Genomic DNA, 25,117 nt, shown 5'->3' with positions numbered 1-25,117 from the left:
CCACTTGAGACTCCAAAAGCGAGTCAATCCCCATAGACCCCCATGTTAAAATGCTCAACTTTACAGCAGAAATAAACATGTTTACAGCCTGCTACAAAAAATAGTTTTGGTCTCTCCAGATTCCAGACACCCTCTCTATGTTTAAGAGTAGGCTTAAACTTTCCTTTTTGATAAAGCTTATAGTTAGGGCCGACCAGGCTCACCTTGGATCAGCCCTTAGTTATGCTGCTATAGGCCTAGACTGCTGGGGGACTTCCTATGATGCACTGAGCTCCTCTCTCCTCCTCCTCCTCTCCATCCATATGCATTCGTGTAACATCAATGCATGTCACTAACTTTGCTTCTTCCCCAGAGTTTTTTGTTTTTTCTCATCTCGCAGGAAACCCTGGGTTGCAGGCCGAGCCTTCGCGGTCCTTCGCAGTACTGTTGGCATCTTTCCCTGGCTATCGCTACTGCTATTGCTGCTGTTATTGTTATTGCACTCTGCTAACCGGGCTAGCAGCTAGCATTAGGGTCAGCTCCACCTTCTTGTCCAAATGGTCATCTCTGGCTCCAAAAATCCAAGATGGCAACGGTCAAAATGCAAATGCAAGGCTTCAAAACACAGAGTCCACAAACTAATGGCTGACGTCACAGTGGCTACATCCATCATTGTTTACAGTCTATGATCACGGGCAGACTTCAGACACAGTAAATCGGTTTATGAAAATTTGAACACCTCCTGTTTTTCTGTCTGTCTTTCTCTGTAATTTCTCAAGTATCATCATTTTATCTTCTTTCAGTGGTTAGATTTGATAGAGATCTGTGAATCAGTGTGTTTGTGTGTGTCAGGAATTTCCTGTTGATAATGTGAACAATAAAAGACACACAAGTGAAGTGATTTTTGACTTCAATTTGACTGAGCTTTTTCTTGCTATATGATCTTTTTCAATAAAAAATCTGATTAAAAAGAAATCCCACACACTGTAGATGATTTGCACTCATTTTATTATCAATGTTTTGGTCTTCAGTCAAGTAAAATAACAGTCAGGACACACTGTGGATTTTGGCTCCCATCACTTACATTGAAAGCACATTTTAAGGGGATCTTTTAATAGCCAGTATGAACAGGGGAGATGATTGAATATTCCACATTTAATGATGTACTGTCACTCCATCAAACGTCTTCCTGCAGACTGTTTGCAGCGGCGTCAGTGCTGAGCTGTGAGCTCATTCAGTCAGAATATTATCTGTCATTTATAGACATGCAAAAACTCATTTCCCTTCTACTGCAATAGCATCTGCAACATGCTGACTCACACTGAAACCTACACACACATGAACACACACTGATGGAGCCGCCACAGAAACAGAAGTGGGGGGTGACAGTCGGCTCCCAGTTTCTCTCTCAGTGTTGTCATGGTTTCCATTGCTGTCCTGCTGAAAGTGTCCCTTACCTCGGCAGTAGTTTGCCCCCTCCCTACACTGCAGCAGAAACATGTGGTTAAAGGCAAAGGGAAGTCCATTCAGAGAGTCGGTGTCATATAATCATTTATAACAGCCAGCATGTCATCTAAAACCCCCAGACAACCACTTTCTACTAAGAAATGCTTTGTAAAAGATTAGCTATTTATTTTATTGTAATAATAGTTAATAAATAATGTACAGATTATTTATGGCTGGATTGCTGGGTTGGTGCTTATCCTCCTACTTTAAAGCTGCTATATTCAGTATTTTTATAATAATACTGTATGAGATGACAGTGTGTAATGTGTTGTTCGTGGCTCATAGTGATGAACCTACAGAGATTTATCAATGACTCTGCAGCTTCCCTCAGCTGTAAGGAGCTTTATAGCTTTATAGAAAATTGCCAGCCTTACCATTTAAAGTGTGAATATCTATCACAGAGTCTGCAGAGGTGTTAACACACACAGTGAGCCCTAATGTGCTGCTGTCAGCTCTCACTTCAGCTCATTGTTTATCTGTCTGGCTGCAACTTTATTGTTTTGGTTCACTCTCAGCACTCTCATAGTGTCCTTTTGGGCCGCAGCAGGCAGCTGTTTTCAGAGTAAAAGCTCTAAAAAGCCACTGTACACTACCTGCTCAGCAACAAACAGCAAACAGACACAGTTAGCTGTAGACTAGCTGGTGAACATAGTGGGGCATTTAGCAGCTAAAGAGCCAGACATTTCCCTCAGGAGTTGGTAGAGAGCAAAAACAGAGCTAAAAGAGAGTGAATATTGGACTTACATTCACCAGGTGGACAGAAACACGACTCCAAATGAATGATAATGTTGCTCCGTAACTGCTGGATGTGGAAATAAGCAACTGTTGCCTAACAAATTCAACATATCAATTTAAAAGCTAATGATATGTCATTGTTGTGCTCACTACTTGTTTCTGATAAAAACTAGTGTACAAAACATCAGTTAATGCAAGTTGAAGTCCCCCTATTTAGCATTTATAGGCATTACACAAACATTTAATAAATGGTTCCTGATCATTGAGTATCTACCACCTGAACCTAACCTGCATCTCAGGCTTTAATTGATGGTTTCTTATAATATTTTTGTGTAGTGTGCTGCAGTATTGAGTATAATATCTGTGCAGAGGAGAGTCAGTGTGGAGCTGCTGTGGCAGGAAGCCTTGGAGAGGAGTCAGACAGCCTCTCTTCAACTTTGGTGTCAGTTAAATAGTGACGTTCAGCTGCTGTTTTTTTTTAACCAACAGCAGCATCTGAGAGTCTGAGTGACTGAAAAAAGTTTATCTGTCTTTCAGTCACAGTGTAACTGTAACTCAGTGGGTTACTTACTTAATCTTATTTTGCATCTTGTTATTTGTGCATTTGTGCTATTTTCAGTTTTAATCTTGCAGTCTGTGTTGCACTGAAGCTCAGAGATCTTCTGCAGGCAGATGGGTGGGTTGGGGCATTTCTGCAGCTACAACAAACCAGACCCCCACTCTCCCTCCACCCCACAGCTGTGATGTCACTTCCTGTGACATCCATTCTGGTAAAAGGCAGGTGGCCGTATTTTACAGTAACTGCAGCCCATACCCACAATGCACCCTGGTGGCTCTGTGTGTTTGTGAGGTTGTGACTTCTAAGAACTGACGCTGTGCTTCCCCACAGCAGCTGGAGCTGCAGCGCAGATGCAGTATTTGTGTGTGGTCAGTGAACAATCTTAAAGGGACTTCACAAACCGTATCAACCTTGTAGATGACAAAGAGAAATATGAATGCTTTTTTTTAAAAAAAGGAATAGTACATTTTTCAGAGATGCAACACACAGTTTGGAGCTTCAGTACAACACCGTCCACAACCCACAACAAAGGCACAAAAACCCTGCATAACCTTGTTGATTTAACTCTACTTGACCTATAGTATGTTGTTGTAGAGATGTGAGACCTGGATTTCCTCTTACCTTTACCTACTTTCTGATTTTCTTACTCTGTCTGCCAAAACAGCTGCCAAATACATAGTTTCATTTTTAAAAAGGTTCTGTAATTTCCTAAAACAGCTGGACACTGTAGTTTTTAGCAAACAAACAGGACAAAATAGTGCATTTGTTGGAGACTATTTTCAGCGGTGGATTAGTGCACATTTGGTGTTTACATTTTTTTAATTCACATGAAAAATGGAAAAACAAAATAATGCATTTCTTTATCCTGTTATCAAACAAGTTGAACACAAGAGGCAGCAATTCAATTCCTGTACCTAGTCTGCGAGAATATAGAGGATGTCAGTTGAGTAGGCGGTCCTGGTGGCCCAGACCACCTCCGAATGCAGTCTGAGGCCCTGTTTACACCTGGCATTAACATGCGTCTTGGGTGATCTGATCACAAGTGGACAGCTTTAAGTACATCTGTTTACACTTGGCATTAACATGCATCTCCACATGCATCTTGAGTGACCACTTGTGATTGGATCTCACTTCCCCGTTCTATATGCAGATAAACACGGACATCATTTCCGTTTGCAAAGAACAAATTCGTTGTTGTTTTTAACCGGTGGGAGGACCGGGGGTTCGCTCCATCTTAAGCTGTGTTCAACTTGTTTGATAACAGGATAAATAAATATACAATGCATTGTGCCCCCTCACAAAAGTCAAATGCCCATCCTATTGATTTACTTTAGTGCCGTGTCTGAACATAAACATATGTAACAAATATAGTTATATGCAGCGAGGCACAGCAGCATAACTTCATTATTCAAATCTCCGACACACTGACAGGATCTAATAATAATTAATGTTCTGTGTTCTTCTATACATCCAATAGGTCAGCAACGTTTAGCTTCTGAAATATATTTTAGACAGACAAGCGAAAAAAGAATGGTTTAATTCCTAGTCAAACTGTCAATTAGATGAGGAAAACAGGTTAGGGGATGAGAAAAATAAAGGAAAAAACAGGAATTATGTTTTTTTATTCACATGAAAAATAGAAAAACAAAATAATGCATTTCTTTATCCTGTTATCAAACAAGTTGAACAGCTTTGGACGGAGGGTGGCAGCAGTGCAATTCCTGTGCGTAGTCTGCCGGAAAAAAGAGGACGTTAGTTGAGCAGGTGGTCCTTCAATGTGGCCCAGAACACACTGTGTTTACACTGCTAAATAAATGTGGCCACATGCGGCCCAGACCACCTCCTAATGTGGTCTGAGTGATCAGATCTCAATGTGTCCTCAATGCGTCTTAGGTGCATTCACACCTGTACTTAGAGCTGTCCACTTGTAATCACATCACCCAAGATGGATGTTAATGCCAGGTGTAAACAAGGCCTATGTAAAGAAACTAGTGAGACCTGACAGCAGCACATGAGAGCTGACTGTGTGTGTAAACACCTCTGCAGACTCTCTGGTAAATAAGGACAAGGATAAGGCTGGCAATTTTATATATTTTTCTTCTTGTCAACAAATCTCATATGCAAAGCCAAATCAACAATAAACTGATCTACTAAAAAGTATTGTGTGTGTATCAAAGCCTGATATATCTTATTCCTCTGTGCCGTAGACCTCCGTTGTTGTCCAAAAACTAATAAAAACTCACCAATGAGCCACATTGCTGCACTGGGTAATATGTTGTTTCATTATGAAGAGTTTGGTCATCTTAGTTTGTTTAGAAACAGTTCCAAAGACTAATAACAGCAATGATCTTTTCAGTCTCCAGAGAGTAGTTCTGTGTAAAGCAGACACCACTGAGCATTTGATTATGAAAACTTCCTAAAGTAATTAGATGATAATTATAGTTTACAACTATACTATAGTTTACAACAACTTTCTATGTTATAGTTTTGACCATCATTTATATCAGTCATAACATCTCTTGTCTTGTTGCACTATTTTCTGCACCTCAGAACCTGCATTACATCAAACTTTGCACTGTTCATTTGCACACCAGCACTGCTGCTACATACACACACTTTATTTTGTTTACTCTATCCTATTTATCTACTTATATCTAGGCACTTGCTATTGCTAGCTCTGGTTGGATGCTAACTGTATTTCGTTGTACTGGCACCTACTGCATGCAATGACAATAAAGTTGAACCTAATCTAATTGTACTCTCCAAGATAACATGCTAGTGAAGTTCCCGTAGGCTCAGTCATTAGCCTCTTTTATCTTACATTTACATGCTTTCATCATACAAAACAAATTATACATAAAATATAAACACACAATAAAATCTCCAGTGATATTTTATGCAGACAACACCCAAATGTATTTCGCTGTGTTGCCAAGAATCTACAGTCCTGTGAATTGAACAAATCAAGAAGTGAGTTTCAAAGTTCATTCCTGACCTTTGACAGCAGCAGTCCACAAGACAATATCACCTCAAGGTAGATTTAGTAGTTATTCTGGAGCTGTTGATAGGAACACATGGGGCCCTATTTTAATGATCTAAAGCGCACGGTCTGAAGTGCATGGCGCAATTGCATTTAGGGTGAGTCCAAATCCACTTTTGCTATTTTAACGGCAGAAAAATGGTCAATGCGCCAGGCACATGGTTCAAAGGGATTGTCCATAGTCTCCTTATTAATCATTGGTGTGTTTTCGGTGTAACATGCAATAAACCAATCACAGTGTCATCTCCCATTCCCTTTAAGAGCCAGGTGCGCTTGCACCTTGGTGGATTGCTATTATGATGGTGCATTTGCCAAGTAGTAAGAATGAGCGCTTCTCTGCAGAGGCAACGGATCTGATCGTGCACAAAGGGAAAGTGCACAATCCATAACGAGCACATTGGCCTCTGCTGCTCCTGGACCCCCCTGTGGTCAGCCACAGACCACCAGTTTAAGATCCTGTTCATTAATTTGTTGCAAATTTATTTTTTTTTGGTTTTTGAAAAGGTTTATTTTTTTTAATTACAGCTTTGGTTTCTTTAAAATCGTTTCCTTCAGTCATGGAGTAACAGGTCAAATCAGTAGGGTTTTAATTGTTGAAAGTATGGAAACCTGATCACTGTAATCTCAAAAATATTAAAGAATATTTGTTAAATATTATTCAAAAATTAAATCATTAATTTTAACCATGTAAAGAATCATCAACACAGTTATCAGGACTTGATCAGCTCTCCAAAGTGCTGATCCGGCTGCTGGCAGCAGCTAGAAGCTGTCCAGATTTATTTCCTTCGTTAATTTAATCATTGTTTTCACCTCATTTATTTCCTCATGTCATCATGTATTGATGCAGCAGGAAAGTCGATCTGTGTCTGATCTGTTGTTGTCCGTCTGTTTAAATACCTACATGTATTGCCACGATTTGGTCAAATAATTAAACAGTTTCATCCGTCATTACTGCGATTAGTTAATTCTGATAAATATTATGACTAAGCATTATGACATTTATTTTTTAAAATACACTAATATACACAATAATAATCTTTCACATTGTAATCCTTTTATTTGTTACCTTTTGCATGTTTGTGCACTGTTGCGCGTCCTGTGTGTGTAACAAGCAGAGTGTATGTTGTGCCTGTGTAGGTGCATATTACTGTCTTGATAATGTGCCTTTAAAATAACATAGAAACACTGCGCCATTGACTTAAGACCAGGTTTTTGTTGGTCAATAGCGCAATCGCTCTCTGCTGCCTCAAGATAGCAATGCGCCAACAATGTGCCTGACCACACCTTACTTTTAGACCAACATGCCCATGGGTGCACTGATGGGCGCAAGTGCCATTGCTATTTTAACAACGTGGGCACTGGACAGGAAAATGACAATTGCATCGATCTTAAAATAGCAAAGAGACTTGCGCTGTGCTTCTAAGGTGAGACTGTTAAGTCACTGAGCTAAATGCAGACAGATATAACTGTCTTTGCTGCTCAGTTAGAAAGACAGAGAGTCAGTGCTGTGCTTTTCTCTCTGTCTTTAAAAACCAAAAACAAAGTCTTGGAAATCTTGGTGTAATCATGGACTCAGAGATAAACTTTAATTGGCACAACAAATCAACAACAAAAACTAGTAGAGATAAAACTCATGTTTTATTCAGTTGCATGTGCCAATCAATAAATACATAATAAATAACAATCAGTCACAACAATATAATTCCAGTATTAAATTAACACTTTAAATACAAAAATAAATATATAAACTCATTAAATGTCAGTAGAATATAAAATCCCCTGAGCAGTAGTACTTGAACCTCAGCAACAGAGTAAATGTACTACAGTGAAGTACTTGGACTTGAAGTACATTGAAGTATGGTGTACTTTGTGTGTACTGTAAACATTATCATCACTTTGTTTAGGCGGTACAGTGGAGAAGTTGGTGGGCAGTTTCTGCAGTGACTGCAAACTTTCCAAGAGAAAGTGAGTTTTGCAGTAAAAAAATATCCAATCAGAGAGATTTGAATTCTCTTGATGTACATGTATATGTGAATTTGCCATGTGTATAACATATTTCATATGTTTATCCCATGAGCAATTTCACATAAAGGCACTTGTGGTTTTTGAACATTTCACATGTGATACATATGTTGCATGTATATGTGATTTTCAGGTATCTCACATGTGCAGATTTCACATGTGATATTCCATGTAAAACACAATTAGCATCTGAGAAATTCACATACAGACATGGTGGTTTTCAAACAAGTTTTCAGACATTTCACATGTGAAGTATGAATTTCATATGTGCTTCTACCAGGAGCCTGTCAGTCTGGCACCACCCACCTCTCCACCACCATCCAATCAGAGCGCATTGAGGAGGAATTTCATAAGAAAAATTAAATAAATATCAAAGTTTTTGCCTTGCAGTAGCTGATCCTTTTCCCTCTTTGTTGATTATTTTTTGTTGTGCATTTGATAAATACTAAAAAAGAAAAAAAAAACACTTGATTTACCTAAAATAATTATTATAACTAACTTGATTTTTGTAAATCAAAATTTTGTATCTAGTAGATTTTCTGAGCATTAAATCATCTGCATTACATCATCTGCAGTTTATAAACAAATAGAAATTGTGATATTGATAAAGTAAGTTAAACTCCATGTAATTAGCTCTCTGGATCCTGTAGTGATGAACATTTACAGGATCAAACCACAAGGCTGTTTTCAAGTATTGAGCACCAAACTTCCTTAAATAATATATAAATTTAGCAAAACTACAATATTTACTAGGCTTAGGCTGCTGGTTCACTGTTACATATTAATAAACATTTTATAATCTATTAAATAATTACTTAATAATTTACTCTCACAAAATTGTTTTTAAAAATAGGCACATTGGTTGCAGTTAGAATATTTTTGATATACTGTTTCTCATGATGTTATTTGATCAATTTTCATAACATATTATGCATTGTTGTTTTCTGTTTTTGACGACTGTTGTCATCATTGATGTCACTGTGGAAGTCTCAGGCTCTCCGGTATGTTTTGACCCTCCGTGCGTGCCGTCGCTTCCTCTTGTGCTGCAGTGAGTGCGCCTCCTCAAAAAACCAAGTCAGCTCCCCCAATGCTTTGCTCTGGATGACCCGTTCTTCCATCTGAAGAGACAGGGAGGTAAATTTTACAATCACCTTAACAAGTTAACATGTTGAATTTATGAAATCTGGTTAAAGTACACAACCACAATAATTAATAATTACACATCACATTTCCACCTCACATTTAACCTTTAGAAAGCCTTCCATAATCCTTTTTTTCCTCTTAAGGCTTCAATAGGAAACCTTTATGAAGCCGTTCATGAGGTTTCCAAATAAGTAAGGTAGGGTTTATGTGGGTTTGTCTTACTTTAGACCTTACAAAAACGCTCCAGGAGCCCTACATTAATCCTGCATAAGCCCCACATAAGGCCTACATAAACCCTCAATAAGCGTTACTTTCAGGCCTTTGTAGGCTCTTGGTATGCCCTACATACTTGTTAATTTAAGCCTTACTTCAAGCCCTGTATAAACCCTCTGAAGACCAACTTAAACCCTCTTAAAGCCTCACTTGAAGCTCTGCATAAGCCCTCTGTATACCCTAAATAATCCCTCAGACCTTACTTTAAGACTTGAACGAGTCCTCCAAAATCCCTTCTTAAACCTTCCAAAAGTCTTACTTCAGGCCATAGATAAGTCCTCCATTAGCACTGCATGGCTTTTCTATGAGCCTTATTTAAAGCCCTCTGTAGGACCTGCATGAACATATGATGAGTCATACTTTAAGGCCTCTATAAACACAAACCCTCTGTAAGTCCTCAATAGTCTTCCTTAAGCCTCACTTTATGCCCCACAGAGGCCATTGGTGAGCCCTACATAAACCTATCATAACACTCCTTACCCATAGCTTCTCTCTCTCTCTCTCTCTCTCTCTCTCTCTCTCTCTCTCTCTCTCTCTCTCTCAGTATAAGTTTAAGTCTCTCTACCTTGATGTGACTGATGTCATGCAGTCTCTTCAGAAGCGTCCCCTGCTTTTGGTAATGGGATTTCTTCAGGTCTCCGACCATTTTCAAGAGGTATTCTAGCGCCGTCTTGACATCGCTGTCTGCTCCTTTCTCGGCATTACTGGCAGTACCAGAGGTGGCTAGCTGGGGACTTGGAGTTGGCAGATTCTTCAACATGTGATGAAACAGCTTTTCATAGGTGTCCAAAACACCACCCATTAACACCATATTTTCCTAAAAAAAAGAGACACACACACAGAGAGATATTAGAGAGAGTGTTTTGTTTCTGCACCAAATTTCAAGTCTCTGCAAGTGGATTTTAATAGAAATAAACTGAACCCAAAGGTTGCTTGGAAGGTAGGGAATCAATCAAAGAGTACACATGACTTGCTTGTAAAAGCAATGGTATAGTCCTTTAAATAAAAGATGAGTTGCTTTTCTCTCTGCTTGACTTGTAACAGCCTCAATGTGTTGAAAACCTTTCACACAGTGGAAAAACTGTGTGGTTTCCCCCCCACACACAAGTTAACTTAAGACTAGAGTAGGCCTTAAAGGGGAAGGTCACTTGACTGTTAAACATGCATTGCTAAAAGGTTTAAACCTCATTTGGATGCAAGAATTCAAAGAGTTCACAGGTCAACAAGTCTGACATTTTTTTTTTCCATTTTGGTCCAAAATTCAAGATGCATCTCGAAGATATTATTATTATTTTGTTAAAAACCATGTCAGATTTTAGGAGCTACAAAAACAAAATGAATTTTCACTGAACAGTGATGATATGAGTGGTTAACTGTTACTTAAAAAAGGAGTTTCACCCCAGATGAGTCTGATGTGGGTTTTGAATTTTTGGAAAAATTCAAAATGATGAAACGGTAACACCTGTAGTGCTGCAGTGAAGGAAGTACAAAATGGGGAAACCCAAAGGGGTGTGTGAGGTGGGTGGCCTTAAGCCTGCTACATACCACTTTCAGTAATTCTCTGGAACTAAATTATGACAACAATACTTGCAGACTCTGCTTCCAGTGTACAACTATCAACACCTAAATATAGAAATTACCTTTTTTTGGCATTCATGTCAGATTTGCTGGCAACAGCCTTGTCTAAGCTATTTTTTTTTCCAATTTTTAGGACACAAGGAAAGACAGAAAACATGTCATTCATCATCAATCTAGTGTGCCAAATTCAGGCCACTGTTGGGCTAAGATAAAGCTGATCCAAATGCTGCAATTTGGTTACAAAAGTTCACACCTGCAAAATCTTGTCAAGGTAGAGCCAGCTCATGTTTGATCATCTGATGCCAGAGCTCAGATGACTGTACCAACACACAGTCACAATTTGCCCAACTTAACTGGATACCTAATACTTTGTATAGCAGTTTAGAGAGGTTTTTACCTCTCTAAACTGATGACTGACATTATTTTCTTTGAAATGCACTCAGTCTAATTCCTGGTTATCTTTAAATTGTTATCTAATCATCTGTTTGGCTGAGGACATCATGGAAGAGAAAACTAGGAAACTTAAATGGCAAAAATACAAAAACAACAAACAAAAACACTTAAATTGCCCTTCCAGTTTAAATTTTTAGATCTAAACCTGAACTTATTTCTATTTTATCATGTAAACCATACATAATAACTTCACAAATAGCAACAACCAACTCAATTGCTGCAGAATTTAACATGTAAAGATTCTTTGGTCTGTATTTAGTGGTTCATCTCAGTTGTTCTGGTGCTCAGTACTTGAAACCAACCATGAAGTGGCTTTGCATCATTGTTGGTGAAGAGTGAAAGTTTCATTTGGAGCCTGATAAGTGTTGCACAAAGGTTGCACAATGCACAGCCAGCAGGAAAAAACCCCACAAAACCTCAACACAAACTCCAGTGTGATAAAGAAGCTGATCACAGTGTCAGACATCACTGTCAAATACAGAAACCTGAAGAAAGCTGCTGACTCAGTGTTTAGACAGAGGAGCTCAACAGGAGAACATGGAAAGCATCCTAAAGTAACAGCACTATAACACCTCCTAGTAAACTTTGAATTATTGTGCAACTTATCACAGACTTAAGCACTTTTTCTAAACACGAAACATCCTGAATCAACCTAATGCACTTTTATGTGCCAGGCTCTGTGAAAATCTGGTATTTTCTGCCCTGAGCTATGTCTCCCAAGCTGTGCATCAACAACAAACTGCACCAAATGAGCTCAACATTTTGGGAAATGTGAATGCTTTTTGAGAATGAGATGAGAAGATTGATATCAATTCCATGTCTGTGTGTTATGTACAGAGCTGGAGTCAAGACATGGTTAGCTTAGCATATAGACTGGAAGCAGGGTGAAACAGCTAGCCTGGCTCTCTTTAAAGTTCAAAAATAGACCCACCAACACCCCTAAAGCTCCCTAATTAACACATTTGTTTAATCCATAATGTCTGAAATGTAAAAAATCACAATTTGTGGTTTGAGGGGGAGTTACTGCTAGAACTATTTCTTGGCCAACAACAGCCGGAGCCTTAGTTAGGTTAGTTAGGATGCCATGTTTGGTAACAATGTGCCTGTACAGAGACCACAACCTGAGCCCACCAACCCTGTCTGGCAACTGGAGACACTTTATCGAAGTACTGGGCGGATAGATACACTGTTGTCTGTCAAGAAATAGTTCCACCATATAACTCCCCTTAAAACCTCAAATTGTTTGTTTTACATTTCTTTTACGAGATACAACATGTTAAAATTAGTGAGTTTCAGAAGTGTTGATGGGTTTTTAAAAAAAATTTTAGACAGAGCCAGGCTCGCTGTTTCCCCCTGCTTCCAGTCTTTATGCTAAGCTAGGCTAACCATGTCCTTAGTTCAGCTCTGTACTTAACGCATAGGCATTAGATTGATGTCAATCTAAATGGTAAATGGACTGTACTTGTATAGCACCTTTCTAGTCTTCCGACCACTCAAAGCAATTTTACACTAAAAGACACATTCACTCATTCACACGCTGAATGGGCACAGGGGCTACCATGCAATGTCCCAGCCTGCCCCACCGTGGGAACTAACCACACACATCCATACACTGATGGTACAGCCATCAGGAGGATGCAGAAGGACACTTTGACATGCAGACTGGAGGAGCCAGGAATCAAGCCGCCGATCTTCCGATTAGTGGACGACCCGCTCTACCTCTGCCAATCAATCTGCTCATCTAACTCTCGAGAGAACAGCTAAACATATTTTCCACTGAAATGTTCACTTCAGGTTATGGTTAAGACCATGGCTGGAGTTTTAGATTCATAGCAGCTAAAGTGGTCCGATGAAGAAATTGACTTCTATTTACCTCCACGCCTCCAATCAGTTCTCTGCGGAAGACAGGATTCCCGTCATACCTCTGAGCATTGGAAATGTTCTGCAAAGACAAAGACAAAGCTTGTTCAGCTCATGTTTGACGTAAAAGAAACATTTTTCGTTTTTAGTTATTAATTATCATTAATTAAATATAAATCATGTAAACTTTAAGAGAACTGTTCTTATTGGTGTCATCAAGGACAGCCATCTGTGGCCAAGCATTTAACTGATGAGCTATTTTGTCAAAAAGTCTAATGCTAAAGACAAAACATAAACATAAACAAACATCAAACATAAATGTGAAAAAGATAAAGTGAAATAATGTGAAATGTTGTATAGCACCAAATGGAGACAAGTTATGTTGTTAAAAAATGACTTCAACACAATCAATAATTAAACAAAAACTTTGTGAATGTTTTTGTTGTTTGTCCATGTTAGTGGTGCCTTCATGGACAGTCTGACATTTGAGACAAGCTCTGTTATCAGGTAATGAAAAAACAAACAAATAATCAAAGAATAACCAAACTCTAATTTGGTCTTTTCTTGCATTTTAGCAGCTAACTTTGAAATATCTGGTGTTGGATTGTCCCTGAATGCACCATCAAAGACAGTGGCCCTGTTGTCCACTACATCATCACTTTACAATATGATTTACACTTTATTTTACAAGTTGACTAACTCAACTAACTTAACTTAATCTATGATAGTGATATGATGTGTGTAGTTAATTGACTAAAATGATAAAAACAACAACAACAACAAACAAAAAACACCAGAGTAGTCCTTTAGGCATACAATGAATGCAAAGGTGTGCGTGTGTACATGTGTGTGTTTGTGGTGAGAGCATCAGAGTGAGAAAGTCACAGGAGGAGAAAACAGAGAGCTTGTATCTGTAGTATCAGTGCTAAAACTACTGATTATGCCAGTAGTAACATAACAGCATCAGTAGTATAACAGTAGTAGTACTTGCTGTACTCACATAGTACTGCAGGAGGTTCCGGATGGTTTCATTCATCTTCTCGGAGATGTAAGCGCCTCTGACCTGACAAACAGACAGCCAGACAAACAGACAGACCACTGCCCTCGATGTGGTTACCATGGTCTCAACACCTGATGCTCGTAATACACCTGCACTGTGGTCGCCGGTTCAATTCCTAAGCCTGTCCGGGCCCGGTGTGACTGTCGGATTTCAATCCCTGTTGGAGCGATGCCAAAAACGGAGACAGGCTCACCAAAGACCTGTCTGATAGTCTGTCTGACTGGCTGACTGACAGTCGTGTGTTTCTTGCCCTGAAGTTGGCTCAAACTGTTTGAGTTGTCATGAAAGCATTTATTTATAACTCAGAGAGAGAGAGAGTCAAAGTGGCAGAGAGACATAGACACACACAGGGGAGAGAGAGAGTGTGATGCACTGATGATCTAGGTGTGAAAACTGTGGTTGTGCAGTTTCCTTTAAATCACCAAACTTCATAGAAGTGGGTGAGGGGTCTACCCGCTCATGCATGTCAAACACAAATCATCTGCTCCTACTGAATTTCAAATAACTCACTTTTAAGGTTAGTTTTAATGGTCATAATGGGAGATCTAATGGTTTCTTGTAAAGGCCTGTATGTGCATACAACCCAATGCAGTGCATTGAGGTTCTAGTTGAAGTCATTGGAAACCACTACGCTGCAGCATGCGTTGGAAATCGCAAGATCCTGTAGAAACGCAATGGAAACCATTACAAACTCTTAGCAATCTATTGTATCTGTGGTTTTATTAGGAACTCTAAAGGTTACAGATAATGGCTTGTTTTTGCATCAAAGTATTTTAAGGTACTATTGAAGCCATTAGAAACCACTGAAACATTGTCAGCCCACTGAAGGCATATATCTTAAAAAATGGCTCATAGATATGTAGTTTAATTTTAAACAAAGGCTCCATAATTTCAACAACAGCCAATATTTTGGGCCTTCCAGTGTAGCCAATGGTTATCCGGATAATGGATAATGGGTAATGAATATCCAGGTCAAGACCTCCGTTTCCGTCCGCAGCCATCATTTACAGTCTGATTAGCAAGTTGAGGTTTCGGCCAATCTGTATAAACAGATATATGCATATGAATGAAGATTTAAAAAAAGCTTATAAAAAGCTAAATCATCCTTAGACAATAGCTGACGGATTCCGAGATTGCATTTCAGCCAATGCGTTACACCTCTTTTGCTTTCACACGGACTGTTTACCTGCATGCACCCAAAGCCCACTCAAATATGATTGGTCAATACTATTTGGACTACAAACGGAAACCAGAATGCTTCTGGTACTAAAATCTTGTCCCGTTGCCTACAGATTCTGCATTCATATGCAGATATCTATTTATAGAGACTAAAAATAATGTAGTTCAATTCAACAAAACTCCATAATTTCCTAAAACAGCTGGATAAAAAGGACAGTACATTTGTTGGGGTGAGTATTGAGTCAAAATAAACCAATGGTTGTTTTAACATACTGGAAAGCATTGCAAAATGTGGGCAATTTGTGGTTTAATGGGAAATTTTGATGTGCAATGAATTTGCATTGAGGAGCTACTGAAGCCATTAGAGACCACTGAAGACATGGAAGGTTCTACTGGTGTTCTACTGAAACACAACAAAGCCACAGCATGTAGAAACCGCGATCTTTTATCATTAGAGATGCATGAACTACCACATCACACTATGTAAAATGTGACGTAATAACATTATCAGTGACAAACCCACACAGGATTATCACCAACTCTGCAGTGCTACTGAGCTTTTGTGCCTCTTTTAGCTCCTAGTTTTGGTTTCATGCCAAATTTACCGTCTGGTCCAGTCTCGGGTGAATACAAACACAACTCCAATGGGAAGATCACGTCTGCTGGACATGTGAAAAAAAACCTTATTAGATGATAGTATGTCATTGCTGTATTTTTAGCTTTATCTGCTCTCCCTAATTGGCCAAAAACTCTATTAATGCAGCTTTAACTCAATGTAAACACAGGACATGTTTCAGTTGTCTGACTGGACAAACAGCAGTTATAAATGGGGCCATTTTCTTTAATATCATTGGAATAAAGGGTACTACTTGTACCTGTACCCCTACTCAGTTGTATGCATGTCTAAATATAGTTGAATATGTTTTCAGCTAACTCAGTCTAGGTATCTATTCACCTGTGAACAATCCCTGCTAAACTGCTGAGATAATTAAAAAAGAAATAAAGTAAAAGTCATTGATATAATGAGCAGCTACTGTTATGTCCACACTTCTTGTCAATGTCCCTTCATACATAGTTCATTCCACACAGTGAAGCCAGTCTGTTTCATCACTAGCTATTGCAATTACAGCAAAGATCTAATCCTGCTTTAGGCTTCATTTGACAACAAAAACACCAGCAAACAGCACTTTTATACAGACCAGCGATGATTATAGACCATACTGTGTACAATAAACTCAAACTAATTAGTTAATTCAGCAACTTCATGAGTAGCTCATGTTTCCTGACTTATTGTAGTGCATATTCTATAACAAATCCAAAAACAAAGTGAGTAATGATGATGCTATAAGTATGAATAAAATAAAAAACAAAAAACAACATTAGTTAGTTTGAATATAAAATAGCTAAAAGTAATGAATAAACAGTTGAAAATACAGATGGATAGTTTAGTTAGCTAAAAGTAATCAATAACAAATAGTTGAAAAAGTTGGCTAATGGCCAATGGATACATGGGGATTATATAAAAAGTATTGTAACAATATCCTCTTTTATGGTCAGTTATGGAGGAGGAATAGTGTTAAATAACATCTAGTTTATCCATTCTTAATAACATATTTGAGTGGTGCAGGTGAAGGGGTACTGGAGCTCATCTGATAGGACTGTGGTGGTATGTCAAAAAGGTAGGGAACTGCCGAAATAGCACGTCATACAGGATGATACCTTGCATAGAGTTGCAGATAAACTAAAACTTTATTTACAGTTATTATAAGGTGCACAGCATAGACAGGCGAGATGAGGACAGGAAATTATGTCATGTAGCAGATACCCTGACTGGGTGTAAGGTGTTGAGTAACGCACAAAGTGAGCAGTCCCACGTTTAGTTTAAAGGAAACAGACTACATGTGGGGCTCTTCTTGTCAATGACAGACACCTATTTATATGTACAGAAACACAATTGTATAATTGTCAGGAAACCAACAAATTCTTGGGCAGCAGGAACACTGAAAATATCAGAATAGAGGAGGCCAGGAAACAACCTGCTGCATAAAGCATCAAAGAAATCTAAAAGAAAGTGAAACCTGAGGATCTGTGCTTCAGAGAAAATGTTTTATTGTAAATGAGAGGAGAAGCTGGGATTCATGGGAATGACACTTCATCTGTCCATCTGATCAGTTAACAAACAGCACTACAGGAGGAACATTTATAGACATTCAACATTTTTCATCTGATTTTTCCAACAATACTTGTTTGTAGCAATTTCAGTACTCTTGAGGTGTGGTTAGGTTTGGTTAACTAAAACCACTTTAAAAACTCGGTCACACCAGAATTTAAAATGGTGAAATTTTGTGGTGAAAATAATTCACTTCAATGGAATCGCTGCATTAAGTGGATTCACTCACTTTGGTGCGCTTTGATACACAGATTTGCACCCAACTGACCAATATCAAACAGATCAAATTCTGACAGGGAAATTAGTCATATCGCGGGGGTTGTGATGCTCAAAAAAAAGTATCCACCACTTTACAGCTGCTCCTTTGACCACTAGTCACTTTTTTAATGCTTTCACTTAGCCTACTGTACCTGTTGATCCGTAGTTTCCAACTTTTTTAGCTTGCCGCCAGTGATGGATTGGCCATCTGGAAATTGGGCAAATGCCAGAAGGGTTGCCCGACCATGGGCCGCTCAGAATGGGTCATTGCACTCAGAATCAGACTGGCCATTGGGAGCACCAGGAGAAATTCCTGTACAACACTATTGTACAAAAACAAGAGGGAGTATGCCACTTGCTATGAGAGAGATGTGTTGTCAGCCCAGCAGCCAATGAATGGATTACTCATTTGGTGTATAAAATGTCAGAAAATGGTGAAAAATGTCAACTGTTTTCCAAGGCCCAAGGTGACATCCTCAAATGTCTTGTTTTGTCCTGACCCACAGTCCATAACACAAAGATATTCAGTTTACTGTCATAGAGGACCAAAGAAACCAGATTTGGGAATCTTGAATCAGAGAATTTTTGTTGGTTGACTAACCAATCAATCAACTAAGCAATACAGCTCTAGTAAGCAATTACACCAAAGAATAACCAAATCTGACATTGCTGAGGGAGGAATGTGTTATGAGTGGGGGGTTTCTGCACTCTTAATATCACAGGTGCCAAAGTCTAAGGGGTTTAGATACATTTACTGTGTAGCCTACTTCAGCTATCTGTGGTTTTTGGAAATATTTCTTCCATCTCTTCTCAATCATCATTATTCACTCAATACAGCTGATAAGAAACAACCACCTTACAGGCCATTGTCCTCTGACCTTTGACATTCTGGCAACTGATGTGGTGGCTGAGCTGAGACATTGAATCGAGTGCTGAGCTCAGCAGGAAACAGTGAAGAAATGCAAGAAAACAGGAAGAGCAACAGGTGGATTTTTGTGTTGATATTCAGGTGGTAGAGATGGGTATCCCCTACTCACTCACACAGACACAAACACAGGAAGAGGTTTTGCAGGTGGAAGTTTGTTTCTGTTTTAAGGAATTCACAGCCGTTTCTTTTCAAGTACCTGCCTGAAGTTTAATTATCTTCTGCTGAATTTCTGCTGCAGTTCCACTGAAGCTCTGAAAGCCTCAGTTTCTTCAAAAATCAGAGATTACTTATCTATTATCAGCTATTATTGATGATAATTTATTGCAAGTGTTGTTTATCATCAACTTTTAGGTTCTCTAAAGCCATTTTCAGTGCAAACATACAAGACTGTAACCAGGATTTTAGAAATATCGAAGTCATGTGTCCCTCCAACACATATACACGTGATGTCTGATGTAAAAAAAAAAAAAGGTTGATGATGTTTAAATACCTAAATAAGATGTAAAACTAAACTATCAGACACACACACACACACACACACAAAATCGAACAATTGATTTGCTAGTGTCTATTATCATTATTCTCCTCTCTGTCCTCTTGCTTAAAATATTCATCTCAAATGGCTGACTGGGTCCATTTCAGATCAGCCCCAGAGTTTTGGTTAAATATGAATATGTAAACAATGACCACTCTTGACCCACACACCTTTATTTCACATTGCATTATATGAACCTCACAACACTGAACTGCAGTGAGTGAAGAGATCAGATTAGGGTGACAGACAGACTGAAAACACATACACATCACTACACTGCATGTCATCTACAAATGCTCACATCTCTATCAAGCAGCACCTACCATGGTTTGAGGCTGAAGAACCTTAAAGTGCCACCGACAGCCACTCGACACTCCAACTGACTCTCATTCAAAAAGCCTCAACTTCTCTCTAGAAATACTAAGATAACTTTTTTTTTCAATGAGTCATTATGGTCTCAATCTGTAAATTCAGGCTCTCTAATAAGTGTGCCACTGATTTCTTCTGTGTGGGCGTTGATTGACAGCTGTGATTGAGAGTTGGTTCACCTGCTGCTCTCCCAGACTCCAGGACTTACACTGAGTCGGACTATTGTCACAATATTTCACTAAGTTAAATTTTACTTGATTATGATACCTGGCCTTTTACCACAATGTTAGCCCAAGTGGGCACTGCTTGGCTTTCACAGTAAGCTAGTGTTAGTTTTGGTCCGAGGTAGCAAATCATGTTTCCAGAGCATGAAAGGCAACACCCCGGACTTCTTATTTGGAAGGTCCTGGCTTCAAATGGAAAAGATGGCACCAACATTAAGCTGCAACTCTGGGCTTCATACCGGCTCCAATGAAACCAACGGGTGACATCACACCTTGCTACGTCCATCTTTATATACAGTCTATGGCCTCTACAGCTAAAGTTCATTCATAAACACAGAGTTCTCCTGTTCTAGGCTGCCTTCGCATAAAAATGCAGAAAATCTAGACAATCTGAGATTTATTTTCAGATGGAAGTAACATACTTGATGCCTTTACTAAAGCACTGGAGAGGTAATATGAGCTGATTCACAGAAGAACACACATGGATTTTTCCAAACATCACTCTGTTCATGTTCATCTGATGATTCAGTTTTTCAAAACCTGGACCTTTTTCTTCAGCTGACATAATTTTTTCTCTTGTCTGACTAAGAAAAGCCCCATCCTCTAATTTGGTTTGAGGGGAAATCCCTTCACACATTGCACATGATATCTGACTCAAAAACTGGTTTTAAAGTATAATTCAGATATTATAAGTTCAGGAAAGTCAGTGAAAATTATCATAATTAAATGCATAGGAACTTGTACTTAAGTCTAAGTCAATATTGCTGGGGTTTTTCCCTTTTATATAAAGATTAAAGTTAACTTCAGTGAAGTAGATGCTGAGATTGCTGGTCACAAATATATATATATAATTTCAGACACATTTTGAACGTGCTATAGAAAAAATACATTTTCCAAATCAAATTAACAAAACCCAACATGTAGTGTTTAATGTTGATGCTGATTTGTTAAACAGAATGTTGTATTTTTTATGGTTTTTAGTAGATTTCATAATTTCTGCTGCTTTGTTAGTTTGTTATATGAATATTGTAAACTGAATTTTGTTTTATTTATTGTTTTGTTCTGCCATTTTGCCAGTTAAGTCCATGCTAAGTTTTCAGATAAACTAAAGAATTAAATGGTTCGTTATGAGTTGAGAGAATTCCTCTGCTTCTTCTTTTCAATTGGATTAACCACAAAAATGCAACAAAGCTTAAAGAGGACATGTCAGGCACATTTTCAGGTCTACTGGAATATCTTTGCATGATTTCCAGTTAAAAATTCTTTATTTATCTTATACTGGCTCTTTATGTAGCCCCTCAGTTCAGCCTCTGTCTGAAACAGGGCGTTTTAGCTCCTGTGTCTTTAAGGCCCCGCCTCCTGATGAGCCCACTCTGCTCTGATTGGTCAGCTTCAGGAAGCTTCCACCGGCTCCGGAGGCTACATAAACAAACTATAGTAGCAGGATTTCACTTCTTTTTATGCTTCTTTACTTGAAATATAAATTTCTCATATACATCCGTACATGTTGGAGCTGAATCCGATCCAAAATGTGAGAGTGGAACCATGAGCAACCTGTGGAACAAAAGCGACGGGACGGACGGCGGTTTGTGTGCATGCTCAAACAATCTGATGTCATCATAAGGAGGAAGTAGAGGTAGCATTACAAACAAAACATTCAAAATAGGTTGAAGCCCTGACTTTTGACTTTCAGGGAGCAAGTTTTGGAACCATGTTTAACAGCTGACATTATAACAGTATATAAACAACAGAAAATCACAAAAAGCAATTTCCCCTTTAAAGGTTAAAGCTTTTAATGGTTTTCTTATTCCATGAAATTTATTCCACTCTGTCTGACAGTATCACGTTATAATGTTTACATTGAATTAAAAATCTTTCAGTCTTTCTAATTTCATACACAATTTGGTCTGATATATTTGGTATCTCCACTATAACTTTGGGATCCCCACTAGAACTGAAAATAAATTAAAATTGACAAATTACTTTGTTTTTTTGTTTCTATTTCACATACAAATGTAATTCTTTATATCTTTTGTATTTTCAGGATCTGAATTTTTTACCATGAAATAACGAATTGTTTTTGGCATGCTCATGTTTATTTTTAGACTGGTAGATTGGATTAGATTAGATTAGATTAGATTAGATTAGATTAGATTAGATTAGATTAGATTAGATTAGATATTTAGATTTTGGAGATGATATTTTGTATGAAAAGTATAAAATATTGCTGAATAAATTGCAGCAACATGAATAACAGCACTATCTAATTTGGATATATAGTCAATATGACATAATTAAAATGAATTGCTGCATTAAACTAATTAATTAATAGGTAAGACTGGTTAAGGAGCAGTTGGGTGTTGGTGGGTTTCGTTGGTCGGGGGTAATGACTCAATACTCAAAACCAGAGTTGTAACCACTGATCCATCCTGTGAGTGTTTCCTTGCAGAGTTTCATTACATCACGAGGTAAGGGGAAATCCCTCCGTCTGATTGGTGCAAAAACCAGGGGACACAATGATGTCAGAGCGATGTCAGATGACAGTAATTCCACAAAGTTAAGCAGAAAGGGTCGTACTTTCACTCTCTCCACGACTCTGTTTGCTCATTCACATTGTGGTTTCAGCTACGCTATATGGCCAAAGTTATGTAGACATTCCTTTCAATACCAGTGGTGGAAGAAGTATTCCGATCCTTTACTTATGTAAAAGTACCAATACAGCAATGTAAGTCCTGAATTAAAAATCCTATTTAAGTAAAAATACATAAGTATTATGAGCTTGATGTAGTTAAAATATTGAAGTAAAAGTAGTGGTTTGGTCCCTCTGACTGATATATTATTATATATGACATCATTAGATTATTAATAGTGAAGCAGCAGTGTTAGAGCAGCATGTTACTGTTGTAGCTGCTGGAGGTGGAGCTAGTTTCAACTACTTTATATACAGTTAGCTAGTTTAGTCCAGTGGTTCCCAACCTGGGGGTCGGGCCCCTCCAAAGGGTCAGCAGATAAATCTGAGGGGTCGTGAGATGATTAATGGGAGAGGAAAGAAGAAAAAACAAAGTTCTGATACACAAATCTGTTTTCAGTTTTTGGACTTTTTCTCTAATCTTTGATTTTTGCTGAAATATTGGATCATTTGAACATTTATTGAAATGAAAGCATGTGAGAAGTTTAGAGGGAAAAATCACTACTTGGTGGAGCTGTTAACAACTCATAGACATGTGAAATGTGACCCCGACTACACACTGCTTTTTGTAAGACGTCAAAAGCTTGTAAACCACTGGTTTCATCTTTAACAATGTGTTGTATTTTAAAAGCTTGTTATATTATCCATTGTGTCAAATCTTCATCTGAAAAGTAACTAAAGCTGTCAAATAAATGTAGTGGAGTAGAAAGTACAATATTTCCCTCTGAAATGTAGTGAAGTGGAAGTATAAAGTAGCATCACATGGAAATACGCCCTTTTTTCATGGTTTTCCCTTAGTTCCAATGAAGAAAAATCACTACAGAGGTTGTAAATCAGCAGAGTTGACAGATATCACCCCAATATGTGCAACTGTCTCCCAATAAAATTATAAATTTGTGTTTGTATTTTTGTTTCGGTTCAGTTTGTCACCACCGTTTCTTTTTCTGTCTTTTTCTTTATCAGTTTTTCTGTAGTTCAACATCATCATCTTCATGTTTTTAAGATTACAACCAAAACTAGTGAACGTCAGCCTGCATACATGAAACTTATTGATGATTTCTTGTGAAACTGCGTTGTAAGCAGGTTTTTTGAAATCATATTCACCATTGACAGCTCAAGACTGTGGACTATTAATGCTCTTTTGTTAGAAAATTTAACAAAGCTTAATATGTATATGAAAAACTGTGGGGAAAAAAAGGAAAAATTAATCTTTCAGTTGGTGCTGATTTCTGCTTTTATTCAACCAACCAGATACAAAATACACAACAAGAAAAATAAATTAAGTTAAATTAATCATAAATAAAATACATTAAATTATCACTAAAATAAATATAACTCAGTTAAGTAGAGCACTGGATTGAGAAATGACCTAAAGTAACCCCTTAAATAACAAATAAAAATAAATATGTGGAACTGTGTAAATGTGGAACTGAACATGAAAAACCTCATACAACTTAACTCAGTTATAAATAAATCTACAAATAAAGAGAAAAACAGCTACATTTCTTAATGAAGATCGACTAAATTAGATTATGCTAATGAGAGATTAGTAGTCATGAAAACTGATTCCCAGCACCTGTTTAAATCAGAACTATTGATAGCTAATTATTGCTAGTTGGCCTGTTTCGTCATCTGTGTCATTCAGGAGGAGTGAGCGTGTGAACACTTGGAGTGAATCACAGAAGCCGCCTGGTAGATCTCTAAGAACTCAGCCAGAGCCTTTTTCTGATCCTTGGGGTCATCCACCTGGAGACAGACACAAAGAGTTCATTTAAAGTTAAAAACAGACAACTGCTGTTGAGCTGTAAAGCTAAACAAGATTCCATACTATATATATATATGGTGTGCACTTTTTTACATCTTTCTGATGCTATCTCACCACCTTTCGCAATTTATCTTATCTCCTATCTCTATCTCCTCCATCTCCATTGTGCATTACATTGTGGGACAGTAGTGTCAATCAAAAGCACACTCAAACATCAAGCAATTCTTAGTTTGCATATTGACTCTTTTTGGTATTAACTTTGTCACATTTGACAAAAGTTGTGACCATATTACATCTTCCAAAATTACTTAGAAATAGTGTGTGGGATGGTGTGGAAACTTCAAAGATCAGGCTCCACTCTGTGCGTGAAATGTAGACTTAAGTGCATTAGAGTGCATTGGTTTTGATTCTGGAGAAAGTGAAACTCTCACTATATAGTCAAACAAGATTTTGGTGTTTTCTTTTTGTTTGTGGTGTCGTTTTCGAGTGAGCATTGAGCTGCTATAAATGTTTGTCTGTGAAAATTTGTTTCATTTAGTTCTGTTTATCCAGTCACACTATCTGTGGTTGGTCAATCAAAAGTCCTTTTCCTTTCCTCACAGAATGTGTCTTTATGCTGAGAGCCAGCAACTTTGTTTAACCAAGATGCATTGATGCATGTATTACTATTAAATAAGAAAGCAATAACATCTTTGAACTTCAGTTGTGTTAATAAATACTTAAACCTACCTCAGAGTGAATTATTCTGCTTATAATAGTAATAAAAGCCCAAACTTATTCAACTATTAAATG

At 38.0% G+C, this 25,117-nt stretch overlaps 2 protein-coding genes across 3 annotated transcripts in view; one reads left to right on the top strand and one right to left on the bottom strand.

Moving 5' to 3' along the window:
* LOC122975305 (NACHT, LRR and PYD domains-containing protein 12-like) overlaps positions 1-25,117 on the top strand; it is a 224,994-nt gene that overhangs the window by 62,732 nt on the left and 137,145 nt on the right. The window lies entirely within an intron of this gene.
* Positions 724-14,459, bottom strand: LOC122975311 (interferon gamma-like). Of its 2 annotated transcripts, XM_044343696.1 has the most exons (5): positions 14,149-14,459; positions 13,162-13,230; positions 9,823-10,074; positions 8,800-8,959; positions 724-733 (listed from the first exon to the last, which is right to left on the bottom strand). In XM_044343696.1, the coding sequence occupies exons 1-4, from the start codon at positions 14,266-14,268 to the stop codon at positions 8,831-8,833; spliced, it is 570 nt and encodes a 189-aa protein (XP_044199631.1). In that variant the 5' UTR covers positions 14,269-14,459; the 3' UTR covers positions 724-733; positions 8,800-8,830. The 2 variants fall into 2 exon arrangements, with proteins under 2 accessions (XP_044199631.1, XP_044199630.1); XM_044343695.1 differs by lacking the exon at positions 724-733 and having other exon boundaries at positions 8,130-8,959.

The sequence above is a fragment of the Thunnus albacares genome, chromosome 23, assembly GCF_914725855.1.
Source record: "Thunnus albacares chromosome 23, fThuAlb1.1, whole genome shotgun sequence".
NCBI lineage: Eukaryota > Metazoa > Chordata > Actinopteri > Scombriformes > Scombridae > Thunnus > Thunnus albacares.
Note: the sequence above shows the minus strand (reverse complement) of the source record. Positions and strands in the feature narration are given on the sequence as shown.